Source organism: Dioscorea cayenensis, chromosome 19, assembly GCF_009730915.1.
Source record: "Dioscorea cayenensis subsp. rotundata cultivar TDr96_F1 chromosome 19, TDr96_F1_v2_PseudoChromosome.rev07_lg8_w22 25.fasta, whole genome shotgun sequence".
Taxonomy (NCBI): Eukaryota; Viridiplantae; Streptophyta; class Magnoliopsida; order Dioscoreales; family Dioscoreaceae; genus Dioscorea; species Dioscorea cayenensis.
Window position 1 is genome coordinate 25491661 of NC_052489.1, and position 18972 is coordinate 25510632.

An 18972-nucleotide genomic window follows, 5' to 3' on the forward strand; every position below is an offset into this window, starting at 1 on the left:
ATGGGCAATTAAGATATTTAATATGCAAATTTTACACATTAACCTTTTTGGTTTAATGGTATCGAATCTTATTTTTAAGATGTTCCTATAGTACCAAAGAAATTTGAAGATAAATTTAAATTTTAAAATATAAATGGGTCAAATATGAACTCCTTGACACAACATATGATTTATCCATATTTTATCAATATATATATTTTATATTTGTTTGAATTCTCTATATATATCTCAACTAACTGACTAAGTCCTATCATTGAATGATATTTAAGATAATTAAAATAAATATTTCTTTGGATATAATTTTAAAAGACAAAAAAAAAAGCCTTGATGGTTCTTGATTTATTTTGGAATTTTTGCAGCAAAAATATAAAATATAATTACAAAAACTTTAGCTTTTCTTTTATGCATCCATGTAAAATAAAGTAAATCTATTTAAATAAATCCCATCTTAAAATAATATTTCGATTTTTAATTAATAATTAATGGTACATGGCATTGTTAGTGTCTTGTCTTATAGGGGTATGAGTCATGACTTCTTGCTGCTTTGATTCTGTTAGTTTTTCTGTTGTCTTTCCACTGTTTGTAGAATTTTTGTTCTACTCCTTCATTCATCTATATTGTACCTCTCTCCCCTCGTATTTCATTTTACTAGATCTCTTTTGTTATCTTTTTCATTTTTTTTTAATAAACATGTTTATTTTTTCAAAAAAATAATGGCACATTTTCTTCTTTTTATTTATATGCTGTTTTTAATATTTTTAGATGATTTTAAAAGATAACCTAAAAGAAAAGATTTTTGACTCTATTTTTATGATTTTTCTTAGTTTTTATGAATACTGAATATTATTTGTGCCATTTTTATTAAAACCTGATAAATAATAAAGTGGTAATTCCTAATTATGCTTTTTTAAATATAATCAAGATTCTCATATATATATATATATATATATAACTTGAGTATGGAATTTGAATCTACTTATCAACAACTCGTTTCGGGAAGTATTCGGGATCGAACTTCATATCCTACACAATATGAGAGCATGTGGGTCGGTGTTAAGCTTTGCTGCCCACATGTGCACATTTTTGAGGTTTTGATGCTTGTAATCTTTTTTAAAAAAAAAAATTTGAATCTAGTTCTTTTTAGTGTTTTATTTATTATTTGATAAATAGAGAAAAGTTGGATTACTACTGTGAACGTGGACGGGTTTGGCGGTTTGTAACTTTATATATCAAACGCGTTATAAGAAAAGAAATTTATATAAATAAAAATTAAAATCGTGGTTCACGTGAATGATGTGAATGATATCTTTTAATAAGCCTTTGGAAAGTTTTACCGTGTCCTTGAAACCCCCACAAGTTTTTCCAATAAAGGAAAAAATGTTGGGTCATTTACAAATTATGGCGGTAAATCAACCGAGCTAAGGCTGGCCATTTTAAATTTGACTCACCATTATTTTAATCAAATCCGAACTAAACTGGACCCTCAAACTTCATTTATTAGGCTTAGACTTGATTTCGAGCCTCAAACTTCATTTATTAGGCTTCGACTTGATTTGTTACTATTTTAACATATTTTGAATGGAAGTAAAGTCTCTTTTGAAATTCATTTGTACAAATTCGGCTGGTTAAAAAATTTCAAGGCTTTGACTTGGCTCGATAATAATAATAATAATAATATTTATTATTATTATTATTATATTTTGGGTTAATTTAATAAGAAGGCCATTTGAAGCTCATTTATAAATCATTATAAGCCTAAGCTCAATTCAAACTTGAGGATCACTAACTCGTTTGTAGGATCATTTAAGACAAGAATTTATAATTCAAGCTAAACCTTAAACTTATATTAAAGTATGCATATTTTTTAACACATTATTATTATAATAATTATTATTGTTATTAATATTTCCATAAACAAAAATGATATTAATATTATAGCCAATTCTATAAGTGCTTTATATAAATGATTATGATAATGATACTATAAATTAAATGATTCTATTAATAATTCTTATAAATTATTTTTATAAATAGACTTGTTAATGATACTATAAAGGAGTCTATTATTGATTCTTATGAATGAATCTTTAATAATATTATAAATGAGTTATTTATGAGCTTCAACGAGTTGAGTTTGGAGATATTTAGGCTTGACTCTGTTTATCTTATTAGTTTAGAAATTGAGCTCCGAAATCGCTCATTTATCTTAATAAACAAATCAAACCGAGCCTTTAACAAAAGTAGTTAAGTTTTCGAACTTTTAACAAATATTAGTTCATTTACAACCATATTTATAATGAATTAAAAGTTAATTTAAGGTCTTTTCAAGTTATACTTGAGACTTTTATTTTTTAAAAAAAATTGGTAAAATTATAGATTTAAATTCTTGATTTTTGGTTTGGGAAAAGGAAAAAATATTAATTTTTTTTAATATACTGGTGGTTTTCTCAATTATTTATTATTTTGTGGATCTATAGTCTCTTATTTATACATACCTGAAATATTGAGATCCTTATATTATTATATAATAATTTTTATAATTCAGTAATAGACTTGTAATTAATCAAATATTCATAATGATTAAATGTTTTTAAAATAAAAAAGATTATTTATGAAAATATAAAATTATCTATAGACTATTTGTTACTTTTCTCAAGGTCCTTTGCAAAGCTTAGTATATATCAATATCTATTTTTATTAATTTATAATTTTATTTACTTATAAAATAAAGTATGTTTTTTAACTAGTAAAAATATCCTAAAAACAAATGTCATTCTTATCACATAGTATTTTAGTAATACCGTTACCCTATAATAGGATAGAACCACAACTATTTTTACCACTCATTTCGCTCTCCTCCTATTTTATATATGTGGGTTTTCCAAATTGTTTTTCATAAAGTGATTTTTATATATTTTTATTTAAAACTGAAAAATTGTTATATAAAACTAAAAAACTTTCTTTGTATTATATTGCTAATTAAAAAAAACAATATTAATATATTTGTTACAAATGTGAATAACCATATTCACATTAGAAGTGTGGTAACTCTTTAATTTGAAAAGCAAAAGGTTAAAATATAAACTTTGTCTCACAACATTGTTATTGTTTAAGGTGAATAGAATGTTCATTAAAAAAAAAAACCCAAAGTATGAATAACAAATAAAAATCATATATTTTAAATTTTAATTTTAATTTTTCATTTTATTTCACGCGTTAGTCTTTGTGTGTCCCCGTATGAAAATTGTTGAAAAAGCACCTTAGTAAGTCTTTGTTGTTTTTCTCTCTTTCTTTTGATAAATTTTAGTAAATGAAAAGGATTGTTGGAATTTTGTATTTCACACGCTAGTTGGGTGATGCCGACCACGAGTGAACAAGAAGAGGCCAAGACTTTCCTAATCTTTTACTTTTAAGTACTAAATTTTGATAATAAAAGAGTTCTCATGTGAATTTATTAATGGTGTTGAATTAAATCATTGTGGTTGTACCTTCCAAGGAAACCCCACTATTCTATGTAAAAACAGTTTGGCCATAATCTTTTATTAAAAATAAATTTAGAAACCTATAAATTAGTCTCCAATGTTTTGATATTTTTGGAATAAGACATGAAACCTTTTCAGTGCTCGATCCATCCCTCATTTTGGATTTAAAATATTATTCTTTATTTAATAAATTATAATGGCATCCCTCAGAAAAAAATTGTAAATTTTTTTCCTTTTTTTCAATTTTTTTCCTTCCTGGCTCCCTAAGATTTAAGCAAGCATGCTTTTGACAGATTTAGTTAAAAGTTTGTTCATGGTAGCCAAACTCGCTCAAGACCCGATGATCTCGAAGCCATATGTGAGCTCACCGAAGATAAGACGAGCATATTTGCGCAAGGAGTGAAAGTGGTAGAGGCAAAGATAAAATTAAAATTTTATTAAAAAAAATTTAATTAATTAAAAATATACAAATTAAATGGAAAGAATTTTTAATAGAGATGACAATGGGTAAAGTATAGAGAGGGTATGTCAAAATTTTTACCAGTACCTTTAGCCTATACTTGTACTCTTACTCATACTCTCTAGAGAAAAAAATCATACTCTTACTCTTTCCCGCAGGTATGGGTATACCGCAAGAACCATTGTTCAAATTACCGAATTAAATAATAATAATAATAATAATAATAATAATAATAATAATAATAATAATAATAATATTATTACAATACATGTTAAACACATGTTTATAAATTTAAAATTATATAACATATCAAAAAAGTAATTCTCATATTTTTTTTATTAGCACCTTATTTTTCATGATGCCGACGCCATTATTTTTTTATATTTATTTTTTAAATTTAATTATGAATTTTAATATAAATCTAAAATTAAATTTTGATAATATCATGTTGTATCAAATATAAATATAAAAATTAATAAAAATTTAAAATAATATATTAAGAGAAAATTTAAGTATTATTTCAAATTAATCACCATGAAAATAAATTTTAAGCAAATTATGGGTAAATATTTAGCTTAATAAAAACTTATATATAATATATATGTAAGGGTACAAGTACGGGTAAAACTCATACCCTCTTTAATGAGTAAGGATACAAGTAGGGTACGAGCATACCCTTACTCGAGTCGTACCCGCTCAAAAACTAATGATTAATACTTTTACCCATATTCTTACTCCGTCAAAGAGAGTAATACCATTTTTGACATGGTACGGGCATGGGCATATCTGTTGGGTAGTGTGCAAATTGCCATTTCTACTTTAAAAAAAAAATTGAGTTTTGGCAATTGTTGAAAAAAATTAGAAGGAACTTGGAACTCCTAGCCATTTAGCTTTATTTTGAAACTATATAATTTTTACATTTATATTTATTTCTTTTGACTTGAACTTTTACAATAATTTTGACAAAACAATAATTTTTTGTTATAGAGTAGTATGTTCCTCCAATCCGCTTCCAAATCAAAGATGCCACCATGATTTGTCCTGTTTCTTTGAAAAAATATCTTGATAAAGCTTAAACAATGTCCCATCATCTACTTCTAGTATAAATTAATTTAATCTTTAATTAAAAGGCAAACAAATAAAAAAAAAAATTTGTTCTCTCAACATTACTTCGAATCATTACCCACATGTCCAAAGAAATAATTAGGACAGATCCATTTAAATTCGGAACATTAAAGACTTTTCCATGAATTTGCTAGAAAAATTATGATGTGGATCAGTAAATAGACCTGTATTAAGATTAATCTAATTTTATATAGATGGAATTGAGTGTTCTAGAATTAAACTAAGTATGTTACGGTACTTAAACTTGACATGATGTTTTTCCTTTGCTTTTTATATAGTCAAAGCTGTCTCTACTTGTGACTAGTAAAACTAAAGGACATAATTCTTTTTTTCTTTTTAATTTGGACTAAGGAACTAGATTGAAAGAGGTGATATTGTTATGGCATGCATATATATATACTTTATCCATGTACTCAAATTATTATTCTGAAATTAACTATATACATTTCAAAGTTTGATAAATAAAATTAAAAAAAAATAGAGATCAAGACGGAATTTTAATTCGAGACATTGGTTAATTACTTTAATTTTAATTATCCAACTACACACTTGTCAATTTCAAGAAATCCATGTTATTGTACATGTTACTTTTAGAATTTCAATCGACAATCTATATTACAATTTTTAACCGGTTAGACTTAAATTATATAATAATTTAAATTATGTTTTTTTTAATTATTTTAATTTTTTAATCTCAAAATAGTCCTAAAAAATGATATAGCAATGCCGATTAAGTTACAACCTCTTGATCTTGGCTACCTTCTAAAACATTTGACTTGAATAAAATTTGCGTATTTTTTAGAAAAAATTTCTCCCATATTATTAATTATTATTAAAATTTATCAAATATCTATATCTAGTAGATGTAATAATCTGCTCCCACAATGTTTAAAGAAGAAAATTTAAATTTTTTTATTATATTTAATTTTTTATTTATATTAGTTATGATATTAATAATAAAAAAACTTTAATTACATTTATTTATTTATATAATAAATATCTATAAGACTTTTCAAATTCAAAATATATAACAGTTTTCATTTTAGAAGTTGTTTAATTATATTATTTTTTATAATATACTCCAAAGGTGTTTCAAGAAACAAATTTAATATTTTTATTCCATTTAAATTTTTATTTATATTATTTATTATATTAATAATTAAAAAATTTAAATTGCACTTATTTATTTATACAGTAAACGTTCATAAAACATTTGAAATGAGATACCAAGGACAACGCCTAATATATATATATATATATAAGTTCTCTGCAGCATCGAATGCTCTTAGCTTTATCTCCGGCTATTCAAAACCCAACTTTGTGGACTCCACTACCATTCCCATTTCCTAAAAGTCATCATTTAACTTTATCTTCGGCTTTTCCATTTGTTTCTTTTTTATTATTCTCTATTTTTCGAACTCATCTCCCCTGGTTCTGGAATCAGGGAATACCCTGGTTTCAGCCTATTAAACTTTGACATGTGTGCACAATCACAATAGAAAAAAATATAATAACATCACATGGGACACGTGTCAAAATATGATAAGCTGGAACCATTGTATTCTCTAGTTCCAGAACCAGGGGAGATGAACTCCTATTTTTCCCTCTTATTGCTACTCTTAGCTACTTTCGTTTTCATGCTATTAGTTTGCCTTTTTATTTTTAATGAGTTACGAGTTATCTATTTTATTTAAAAATCAATAAATAAATAACACCCCTCCTGATAATATGCACACAGAGAAACATTAGTAGTGGTTAGTGTTGGGTACATCCACAAACAAATTAAACAAATATGATTGTTATGAGATATACACAAGAGTAATATATGCAGAACATCCCAAAACAACAACAATAATGGAAGGCAGGCAAGAGCTCACGTGAGTGCCTACTAGGAAGGAACACATCCCCATATGAGCATATATATCAAAGTTAAGAGAAAACAGAGAGGAAGCCACCATTGCATGTGATGTAACTGTCACTTCATCAGAGGGCCAACATATGCAACGTCCTTTCTGCTACTGCAACGCTGTTGCTCTTTATCTTCATGCATTTCTATTATTCATGCATGTGAACTAACTCCCAAAAGCCCTTCAATCCACTACTTTAATCCATGTCCTTGGACTTGTCATACTTGTATGGTTATAAATGCACAGAGACTGGATTCTGTGAATGTACACAAACCAGTATCAGTTACAGATGGATCAGTTTTGGACCACAAGATTCACAACAAGTTCATTTTTGGCATTGCCTGGAAATTGCATGTTGGCCATTTTAAAAGGATGTATTGATTGATTCACATGTCTGCATATCATAGGCAAGTATTTAATGTTCCATGAGGTATTAAGTGGGAAAAGAATGAGAAAAAACACTGTGAAACAAGTAGTGCTTGTTAGAAACATTATTTCTGTGCCTTTGTTCGATGATTGATGTTTTAGTTCCACTCACGCATTGTCTTTAAGACACTAAAACAACTGTACGTCTTTTTCTTCACCTAGTTTCTAAAGTTTCTAAAGTAGTTTACTGGGTCCTATTTACCTTTGCCTTTCAATATTCAACTAGTTATGCTTGGAATCTTGACACAAGCTTCAAGCTTTAAAACATCCACATCTAATCTTTTATCTAAACCAGCAAGTGATTCATAATAAAAAAATCTCAGCTTTGTCTGCAATCCCAAATTCTAAAATTTTGCTCTAGATGAAGTATTCAAGTGTCTAAACAAACCAATATAATAAATATAAAATAGAAGTTTGCCAACACATACCTTCTAAAGTTGCAATCATCTGGTGTGAGCTGAGCACAAGCTTTTAATTGTTGCATGAGTCTTCAAAATAAGGAAAGTTTAGCCAATCCATTAAATAAATAAAATAAAATAAAATCTTAAAAGATAGGAAGGGAGCCTGGGGCCCTGCCTCAGGGAACAAAAGAGAAGCTTACATGTTATCAGAAATAATTGACCCAGAAAAAGTTGATGGAGCTTCATAATCAAATCATGGAGCAAAAGAAAAGTAGTGTAAAAGCAAGATCACATGACCCAACCCAACTAAACAAAGAAATGATACTTGTTTGTTGTTTGGCCTGGTTCCAAAATCCTGTGTATATAAGAAGGTAAACCTACAAAATTTTCAATACTTGGAAAATAATAAAATGCAGAAACAAGAGTTTCAAGAGGTTATCAGTCTACTGATAGCATGTAAACTTATCAGTTATGTGACCAAATGTAAACAAAGTGCTGCATATGCAATTTAAGTTAGACCAAGTATATAGTAGTCGCTATATTTGTAATAGAGCTGGAGAATAAAACAATTTTCTAGGTAAAACATAACTATCTTGGACATCTAAGAAGGATCAATCATAGTTTTCCAGAACTCCCCATTCTCCAATTGGTCTCTCTCATTAGAAACCAAGTTGAGGTTTGAGGACCAATAAGAGTTCATCACATAGGCAAGTGACACAAATGATTGCATGTATTGAGTTACGCCAATATTAATGCACTCAATAAAATTATTGGAAGGCATCCAGAAGAACTCCATGACAGACATTTCTGTCTGTTCATACACCCAAAAAAACAACAACGGAGTAAAATATTATGCAGGCAATACAGAATGAAACCCGGGTAATAAATAAATACCAAAATAATAATAATAATAATTCACAGAAAAACTCAGCAATCAATTATTTAAATCCAGTCTTCCAATGTCGTCATAGTCAAACTTGTGTTGTTGGCTGATAATACATTCACAAAATCACGGATGAAAATTAGCATACCCAGTCTATATGCTGCGGTTAGTTAAAGAAACCGGCACAGAAAGCAATTAATGTAAACCACCATAGAGAATGCATGATTCACACAAAAACCTTTTCATAATGAATGGTTTGAAGAAAACAACAACAACCATAACAACAACAACTAACACAAGAATTTTAAAAAAGCTGGAAAAAAAAGGTAGTCACACCATCTTGGGCTTGCTTTCCTAGAGAATACAACTCCATATCGTACAGACACTTGTAAGACAGTCTGGCATTGAGGAAGCTCCCTTCCTCGGGTTGTCTGTTGTCGCTGTGTTGTTTTTGTATCCTTAGCATCACCATTTGTGGTGCGGGGAGTATATTTCTCTTGTTCTATCTGTACTTGGTTCTTTTTTGTTTTTGATATTTCTAATATAGTGGTTTATCCACTTAAAAAAAAAAAAAAAAGTCTGGCATTGAGAAAAGGTGCAAAATCACATTTAATGATTAATAAGATAGGTAGGAATACTTTTTCCGCCAGGCAAACGGAGTAACATTTATGGTCATAAAAATCTAAGGGGTGAAATTTTTTTATATATGTATATATAGAGATTATGTACAACTTTTATTAAATTTTAAAATATAGATTAATTTATAAATGGATATTTTTTATTTATCAAATTATAAAATTTCAAATGATAAATATTATAATTTATCTAATTTTGAATATTATTGTGTAAATTAGTTTGTGTTTATCATTGATTATTTCGGTTTATAATTGATAGTTCTCGGTTATTCCTGATAGTTTCAAGTTACGATAGATAGTATCTGTTTACTATTTGTAAGTTGTTATAGTTTTTGTTTAATTTCGGGTTATTATTTATACTTTCCGGTTTTAATGGGTATTGTTTATCGTTTCCGCTTTTCATTATAGATCAATTTATTCTGGATAAATTAAAGTTTTTTATATATCAAATTATAAAATTTATAATGATAAATATCCTAATTTATCTAAATATCCTAATTTATCTAATTTTTAATATTATTCGTTTTATTACAAATATTAATATAATAATAATAAATAATAATAGAATTTTTTCTATTTATATATAGATTATGTACCACTTTTATTAATATTTTTAAAAAATAGATTAATTTATCCCTGGATTAATCAAAGTTTTTTATTTACCAAATTATAAAATTTAAAATGATAAATATCTTTATTTATCTAATTTTGAATATTATTGTCTATATAAGTTTGTGTTTATCATTGATCATTTTTGTTTATCATATATTATTTCCAGTTAATTAGTATGTATTACTTCTTGTTATTATGAATAGTTTCCATTTACTGTCTGATATTTGTTATAGTTTATGTTTACTTTCGGATTAGTATTTATACATTCCCGGTTAGTAGTGCTAGTTATGGGTTATAATTAATAGTTTCCGTTTATTGTCTTTTGGTTGTTATAGTTTTTATTTACTTTCTAGTTATTATTTATACGTTTAGGTTAGTTTTTTATTTTACTAGTTATTATCTACTATTTCTGCTTTTCATTATTATTATTATTATTATTATTATTATTATTATTATTATTATTATATTTCTTTTTTGGTCAAATATGTGCCGGGACAGATTTTCTCTATCTCGATAATAAAACTCGGACCCGGTTTCTCTACCTTGATAATAATAAAAAAAAAAAATGAATGTAAAAAATACTATAAGTGGTTTACTGTAACCAAATAAGTAGAAAATCGTTATTGTAAGTGAAAACCCTTTATATTACATGGGTAGATGATTTAGTAAATGAGAAATCCATATAATAAATGGTTCATTCTTTTAGAGTGATGATCCTTACACTAGTGGTGTCAAACGGGCCGGCACAACCCGTCTAGAAATCGTGCCGGGTTGGCACGGCCTGCCAACCACCAAGGTCGGCCCAGCATGTAGCCTGGCCCGGTTATATTATATTTATATTTTTTATTTTAAACCCCAAAAATATAAAAAATACCCTAAATTTGCTAAAAAATATAAAAAAATATCCTAAAATTCAAAAACATAGAACTAAAAGCCTTATTGACTAAAAAAACAAAAAATATACTAAAAAATTAAAAAAAAATGAAAAAAAAATTTGCATTTGGCGTGCCGGACCATGTTGTCCCGAAGCGGGCTGTGGGCTGTGCCGGCCCGCGGGCTGCAAACACTTAGCCCAGCACGGCCCAGGGTTTGGGTCGTGCCTGGCTCAGGCACGGTACTGTAGTACCGTGCTTGGGCCAAGCACGACCCAACTCCGTTTGACACCACTACCTTACACCAGTTGGGAGGTTAGTAACCCAAGATTTATTTTATAGTAAACCACTTATTATAGAATTTTTTTTCACTTATTAAACCAACTGTGCATGTATAAAATGTTATTTTACTTTTCCATAACTTTTTAAAATGTATAAAATGTATTTTATATTAAATATTTAAATAAAACTTTTTTAAATAATACAAAATAAGATTTTTGGATATTTAAATAATAAATAATATTATTAAAATAATAATAAATATTTTTTAAATAATAATAAATTCATATGGAATGAGATTCTTTATCTTATGTTTCACACTTCTTTTCTCAAAAATGAACTAACTGTTTTGTAATCATCCAATGTGTTTTTTATCATGCAACTTCGGTTGCGCAAAACATATCGTGACTCTGTAACATGTATTACAAAATCAGTTGCTCTTGCTGGCTTCTTACCACCTTGATCTACATTTGTTTATTTTGTCAAGGCCGGTTAGCCTCCTTCCGCGGTGATAGCAGTTGGAAGTTTGCTCCCGGGTCTCATCTTCTTCACCTCTTCGCTCCCATAGATGAATATCTTCTTCACAATCTTGCAGAATTCCCTGCACATGAAGGCATTTTCATTAGAAATGAACTAGAATTATATGAAAGTGGAAACTGGGCTTCATAGGAACTCACTGCCATGGGTCATCACCAACAAGCATCATATCATCTTCAATGTCAGTGAAGACCACTTCCCATTTATCCCGATTGCGTAGCTCTCCTTTGATGTCGAACATTTCTTCTAGCTCCATTATGAGTTTGTTGTAACCTTCAAGGTTTGTGAGATCTATGGCTCGACCAACAGCTATGCCTTGCATGTGAACCTTAACAAATACACACAATAATTAATCAGAAGATACACCCAAAAAAGGTTGTTGTTTCCAGTAGTCCCTCTATCTACCTTTGTGCGGCTCCTTGTATACAAGCTCTGCTGGCTCAGACACTGATTCGGTGATATCTGCAGTATATGTTTCTGTTGCTTTGCAACTTTCGCAAGCACTGAATTGGTCGATTAGTCCTTGACAGAATTAGAGATAACCACAGCAGGATGCTCATTAGTGGCACCTGGGGTGGTGATTAGACCAGCTGTTAACTTCTCAACAGGAGCTGTGGAACTGGCAGTCTGAACCAGTTCGAACCCAAAAAGTCTGCAGCCGTTACTCACTTCAGGATTCTTTCCTCTCTCCATGTTGTTTGGTTTCAACAAGGAGTCCTCAGTTAAACAGCTGCTGGAAGCCCATAGCCATGATGGGAGTGTGGCCTTCAGATCATCGCCGTCTTGAACCTCCTTTGGAGAAGCATCTCGGAAATCAATCATTGAGTGTGATCTCTTTTTCTTTACAGCCACTGATTCTGTAACCTTGGCAACTGGCACAGAGGCATTGAGAAGTTCTACATCCCAAGGGGAAACTCTATCTGGTCCGCGAATATTAATGTGTTCGTCCCATTGAACCTGAAACCACACACAATGAGAAAATAATCAAAGTATGAATGAAATTTTGATGAAGAAACAAAAGATAGGGAACCTTCAGCGACCTCCACTTGGAACCTCCCCAATGAGGAGAAATGTCTCCAGTTCCTATTATAGTGCCCGCAAAACTGAGATGGGAAGTTCAATGTCAATCAAGATCAGTTAGCAAGTAATCAAATTAAAGGTGCACAAGAAACAACAAAATCAGTGCAAGGACAAGAAACCTTTTCTCTGGAACATCATCCCCTTCAAACCTCATCTTGAACCGCATGCCAATCTTTAATCCATTGTTCACTGCCTTGTAATATTTGCTCACACTCACTATGAATTGGCTTGCTCTGGATTATGAAAAACCGGGACAATTTTCTCGGCAAATAATAGCATAAATCATCCAGAACAAACAGGGAGTAAAAATAAAACACACAGTGGTCTTTTCACGCAAAAAAAAAAAATGTTACCCACCTTGGCTTGTAGTAAACTGTGAAAAGTGATTGAGTTGAAACAGCATGAGATGCAGTGGCAAGCACGCCAAGGTGCATGCTCTGACTCGATATCACAGAGGGCGGGATCGTACTCTGCTGACGAGCAAGCCACCTCAGCCCAACACCCAATTCTCCATTCTCCCCTCTATGAAACATTGAAAGTTTTCCTCATAGTACAGAAGCAAAATGGTACTTCAAAAAATCCACTTCTATAAATCACGTACCATCAGAGAGTAGGTAAAGATCAGAAACGAAGTCTGTTTTGTTCTTCCCATGCGAAGGGTTGTAGGTACCTCTAATGGTTGGTCTACTTCTTTTCTATAAATCAAGTACAACCGCAGACAGGTGAAAATCTGAAACATAATTCTATGATAATAAACCCCATAAATATGAATACGTCACCAGCAACCAATCTCTTAGATGTTACAAATGTCCTCCAGCCAGTTGTCCAGCAAATGCCTTCGTGGTTGCCCTGCAACCATGAACAAAGCCAATAGTTTCAAAACTTTATAGGACAAATAGGTTGTCTAATAAATTCAGGAGTCATGCTTATTATGTATGATATCCAAAAAATCAGAACAGGCATCGTGCAAGGATGATAAGATTTTTACCTCTGAATATATGTTTGAATCGCCATTTAAAGCCATGCAAATCCTTGGCAATCAGCTCCTGATTCGGCATTGGTTGTGACATATCCTGATCGAATAAGAACAGGTCCGTCAGAACTTGAAACGAAACAATGTGCGCCTGTGCGAGTGATAGTTAGGGGATGATACACGATCCATTCTAGGCTTCTCCTCTGTTACAACTTTTATCACAAGAATGTACTAAGTTAAGCCTAAAACATAGATTTACTCATCCGAATTCCCTTTTTTCTCAATTAAGGAAAAAGTAAGCCTTGCTTGCCTTTTTCTCCAAACCTTTCTTCCATGGATGTTTGAGAACATGAAAAGATTGAATGCTGATTAGCAATAGCACACTGCCTAGAGACAAAGACTGAAGCAGGTGAAAAAGCCTAAGTATAACTTGAAATCTTGGATGAAACAATTATACAATCAACTGGATCTCAATAGTTGCATGCTTCAACTAGTCTCTTACAAAAAAGTTTACGAATAGCAGAGGAAAAGCCACTTACAGCACAACAGCTTTCAGCAGTGTTATCTGCTGCTCTTTACAAAGTGAATCAATCCTCATGAATTTGTTTGACTCCACTGGCGACTTTAATGAACATGCAATCAAATAATATGCATGCTCATGGTCATGGCAGACAAAGACAACCGAATGCTTATCAAAGCTCCAATACCTTGATATGGGTTGCAAATTGGAAGGAAATGAAAAGCTTAAAAGGAATTGAAAATGTGTATATCAAGCCTATTGTTCAAATATCCCAAATATATAGCGCCTTTGATAGAATTAGGCATTCATACATGCAGAAACAAGACAAAGTACATTGTTGTACAAAGAACACAAAAACGAAGACAGTGACATGTTGCCAACAATACAATGTCATGGCCTTTATACTCAAGTAAGATATACTTAGAACTGACATTGTTCCTATAAAAGCTTTGCCGAAAACAAATAAAGTTTTTACCATTTTTATTCATTTTGGCAACTGTTTTTATTCATAACTGCCATTTATCAAAATATTAAGGGATTAATTATTTCAAGCTAGTGGAAAATATCTCCGGTTGCAGATCCGTTTGTGCAGTTACATCAGTGCACAGTTTGTTGGACCTTTTTGTGCATGACGAACATCTCGCCACCCAATGACCAACGTTTCCACCATATATGGCTATTTCAAGTTATCATATACATAGCAGAAAGATGGTTGTTATGACATTTTCCAGGCTCATATTGAATGGGTGAAGTTTAACAGATTAGCACTATAGTATAAACTCAGAAAATATAAATAAGCAGTCATCAGACTTGCTTCATTAATTATTGATTGGTTCATGTTCCAGTTACGATGCTTCAGATGAAATCCATCATACATATTATTTGATTTTCGCCACATTCAATCTTCCAGTTATATGGAAGCAGCAAATTCATCATGACAGAATATTATTACAACAGCATTTTCTGTATAAAGTTTGTAAATATGTAAAAGCAACAAATTCCATTCTAATGAAAGAGCAAGGAGGCTTACTAGCCACAGAATTGGGAGCTTGAAGATCAAATAATCAAATACCACGAAGCCCACGAACTCGTTCTTGAATTAACTTTCTTTCCCAATCTGCAACGCCTTGAAAAGCATGCTCTGGAAGGTTCTCAAAAGGTTCTTTCCATGGATCATTCTTTGCCAGATCATATGTAGCCCCTTGAATAGCTCTCTTATTTGGCCCACAGGGCCTTTTTGAAGTGAGTGCATTATATGCTGCATTCAGCTGCAAAACCAAAATTTAAGATGGGCATAGATTTTTATATCTTCATATACATTTATGGAGAGCCAATGAAGAGCTCTCAATCAAATTTATAGTTTGAAACATCAAATACAAGCTAAAATTTTAGACGCTCATCCATTATCCATATGGAATAAACAGTAGAGATATCAAAAATGCTTTGGGCAACTGGGCATTGAGATATGTACATTACAATCTATAATCATACTAGGGAAAATTTGCTAGAAAGAGAGAGAGAGAGAGAGAGAGAGGCCTCTATGCTATAAGAAAAGGGCACAGAGCATTAGGATAGGACTTACATCCATGTCACAGAACCAAAACATGTACGCGATAGCAACTGCAGGGGCCCTGCCCAGACCAGCAGAACAGTGAACATAAACCCTTCTTTTCCCCTCTGACATAGCCCACTCTAATAATGAAACTGCTTTTGGTAATTGGCTTCGCAGAGAATCAGGATCAAAATCCCTTGCCTGATTACACACATGATCAAAGTTAACATTACAGAATAGCCCCAGTTCTAATTTGAAGCTGAGAACAACATTAAGAAGTTGAAACTAATGCTTAATAAATGGTACTTGACTATCCATGCAATGAACAAGAAATTAAAAGGTAAAAACTCAAAATATTTCCAATAATAATCTTAACTAATTCAGAACAAGAGGTAAATCTTTTACAGACAGCACGTCCTGATGATCAATTTCTTAGCATCTTATATGACAATATCATCTCCTTCAATCCTCAAATTTCTAGGCATTATGGGTCTCCAAGAAATTTCATTTCCATTAATTGGAAAACCCTTGATTTTTTTAATTTTTGAAACTGAAAATAAAGCCATCAAATCAAATTAAGAAGTAAGATGTCTTTCCTAAATGCAAAATGCCTCTCAGTACAAAGAATTCACGTAATGTGTACTAAATAAAACAACACTTCAGTGTTGGACCAGATTTTCATTTATTAAAATCAAATAGAGGTCACATTTCTCGATTACTTATTAAATTTGAATGAAAGCATATAATGTCACAAGATATTTTATTTTCTCAAATTAAATTTGATCCCACTCAATCTTTTTAAGTTTGAAATGAGAGCTTGAAGCTTTTGAATATTGAGATCGTCCACGAGGGCATAAGTGAAACAAGAAAAACCCTACCCTGCTTTCTTCTACTTCTTTTGTCTGTTAAACACTCCGCTGTCACAACTCAGCTGCTCTATTAAGAATTTTATGTCCAAGTTTAAAAATTTATAAAAATTGATTAGATGAATAGACCAATAAAGATGTCTAATCCAAAAAATTATAATGCTAGACATCATTGTAGACCATATGAAGCATCACAACATAAATGGGCACAACATGAAGGAAAATGTTCAATTAAATTCTCATCAATAGGGAACACCATCAAGAAGCAATCAACAATGGTTTAGAAAAACTAATGAAGAGAAAACTAGATTGCTTTTTGCTGATGTAAAATTTCTCAATAGAAATTACTGTATATGTATAACTTCTTAGTAGCCACGCATCTGTTTTTTTTTAATTGGCTAATACTAAAACTAAACACAGGCATTTAGACGAGTACAACTCATTCACGAGTTTGTTTCAATTACTATTAGCTTAAATTGGAGAGAATTAAGTGATGTTGCTTGTTTCGTTTTTAATATTAAAAAAAAACCACATTGCTTGTTGACATGCTATATATCATGGGTTAAGGCAAGAAACACATTAAATAGCCTATATCCATAGGAAAGTTTCACTGCATTTGACTGACTCATGAACCAATTTAGGCAGGAGAATTGTAAGTTTTTATCATTGTAAAAAAGAGCCCTCAAGTCGAAATAGCTCAACTGCCACTTAAGGTAAAAGCGACATACTACTGGACTTTATAGAAATGTTATATTTCTTATTTCTTTACAAAAGGACCTCCAGAAGGTTTCCAAAACTTATTATAAAAATCAAAAGGCAATTGGCAACCAGTAAAATCCTAAAACCCAAGAAGCTAGACATAAAAAAACTATTAATGCCACGTTATCTAAAAATCCAAGAAATGGCTAAGAATTCCATAATATGAATTAAAGAAAAATAAAATTTAAGATAAATTATATTCATTGTTTGAAAAGGCAGAACATAAATAGATGCTTCTACTTCAGATAAATCAAGATAGCATACTAATGGCAATTTTTTCAAATTTATCATATATAGGGAAAAATCATTGGTACCATGTGCTAAATGAGAAACTATGCTAAAAACTTTTTCATTCATGATATAAAATAAGTGAAAAAAGCATAAGCTTACAGGCCTTCTCATGTGGAGAATACCGAGTTCTTTGCATTTCCCAACAATAGCTTGGATATCAATCCCCCAGTACTCTATGTCTTTATCCTGTTGCAAGCAGAGTATATATGCCACTTTCTCTTCCTCCTTCAGATATTCAACATCTTCAGGCTTCTGAGGTTGGGATCCCACGATTAAATTGTCACTTATGATGGTATAGTTCATGCCTAAATTTCAAGGTTTAGTAGCAATAACAAACTTTAAAAGCCGAGCACAACATTCCTTTGAACACCACCAAATATCATGATCCTATCTTTACATATGCATTAGAAACTAAATAAAACAGTTCAACAGAGAACATTATCATTTCAAAACTACACAACTCCTTAAGCCTAAAACATTGACAATTATATGCAGATGAGAAAGACTAATGAAATACGAAAACAAGCTCATCATGAAGAAATACATCTTATCATACTCATTTTTGACTCCTTTTTCTTCGAAACTACCCAAAAAAGTATGGTCTTCCAGACTTCCATAAATCTCAAAACAGATAATCTAAATATTAACAAGAGATTGGTGAATCATTTATATCCGCACCACTCTTTCCTCAAATGCAACTCTTTGAAACCTCCTCAAAATACCAATCTAACAAAACATGCAACAAAAATCCTAAGATGAAGAAGGATGGGAATGGGAGGGATAGAGTAGTCGCTCACCGAGATCATGATGGTATTCATAAGGATTCCTCATCATCCTCTTCATGGCGGTGTTGTAGTCCTCGATCTTCCTTCCATTAGAGACACTCACCTGAACTTTTCCATGGGTATTCTCTCCCATTGTTCCGCTGCCAGAGATCTTGCAAAGAATGCCATGCTTCAGAGGATTTCTCGGGGACGCCATTACTAGAGAGCGAAGATGCTTCTCCTTGAACGAGCCCTCGTCTCCGAAGAGAGCTGGAAACGCCGGCGAGATCCACCCATTCTTCGCCACCGACCCCATCCCACTCTTCCTTTGCTCCTCTCTTGCAAGGAACGCCAAGGCCTTAGGAAGGAATAAAGACCACAAGCGCGCCTCGAGATGTGGATTCGTATCTGATATCGAGGCAAATGAACGGTCAAACTTTAATATGGCTTTTCCAATAAGAAAGGAGTCTACCATCTTTGTCCCATCTAAAATAAATTTTAATAAAGAGTCAAACATTTTTAATTAAAAGTTAATAAGATTTATTTTC

At 31.2% G+C, this 18972-nt stretch overlaps 1 protein-coding gene, 1 long non-coding RNA gene and 1 pseudogene across 2 annotated transcripts; all 3 read right to left on the reverse strand.

The window, feature by feature from the left end:
- Window positions 1-6819: 6819 nt before the first annotated feature.
- LOC120250508 lies at window positions 6820-8278 on the reverse strand. The gene is made up of 3 exons (XR_005533026.1): window positions 8002-8278; window positions 7829-7888; window positions 6820-7230 (listed from the first exon to the last, which is right to left on the reverse strand). It is a non-coding gene; the product is annotated as an uncharacterized LOC120250508 (long non-coding RNA).
- A 3116-nt stretch (window positions 8279-11394) lies between these two features.
- On the reverse strand, window positions 11395-14872 carry LOC120249571 (annotated as a pseudogene).
- A 110-nt stretch (window positions 14873-14982) lies between these two features.
- LOC120249572 (phosphoglucan phosphatase LSF2, chloroplastic-like) lies at window positions 14983-18927 on the reverse strand. The gene is made up of 4 exons (XM_039258125.1): window positions 18458-18927; window positions 17760-17965; window positions 15775-15945; window positions 14983-15460 (listed from the first exon to the last, which is right to left on the reverse strand). The coding sequence occupies exons 1-4, from the start codon at window positions 18897-18899 to the stop codon at window positions 15257-15259; spliced, it is 1023 nt and encodes a 340-aa protein (XP_039114059.1). The 5' UTR covers window positions 18900-18927; the 3' UTR covers window positions 14983-15256.
- Window positions 18928-18972: the final 45 nt, after the last annotated feature.

Bases quoted from the DNA above. Each gene is read 5' to 3' on its own strand.
- LOC120249572 (XM_039258125.1), bottom strand. From the start codon at position 18,899: ATGGTAGACTCCTTTCTTATTGGAAAAGCCATATTAAAGTTTGACCGT. The intron at 17,966-18,457 runs GTGAGCGACTAC...CTTGAAATTTAG, and splicing joins TGAATACCATCATGATCTCG to GCATGAACTATACCATCATA. The intron at 15,461-15,774 runs GTAAGTCCTATC...TTGGTTTTGCAG, and splicing joins TTTGGTTCTGTGACATGGAT to CTGAATGCAGCATATAATGC.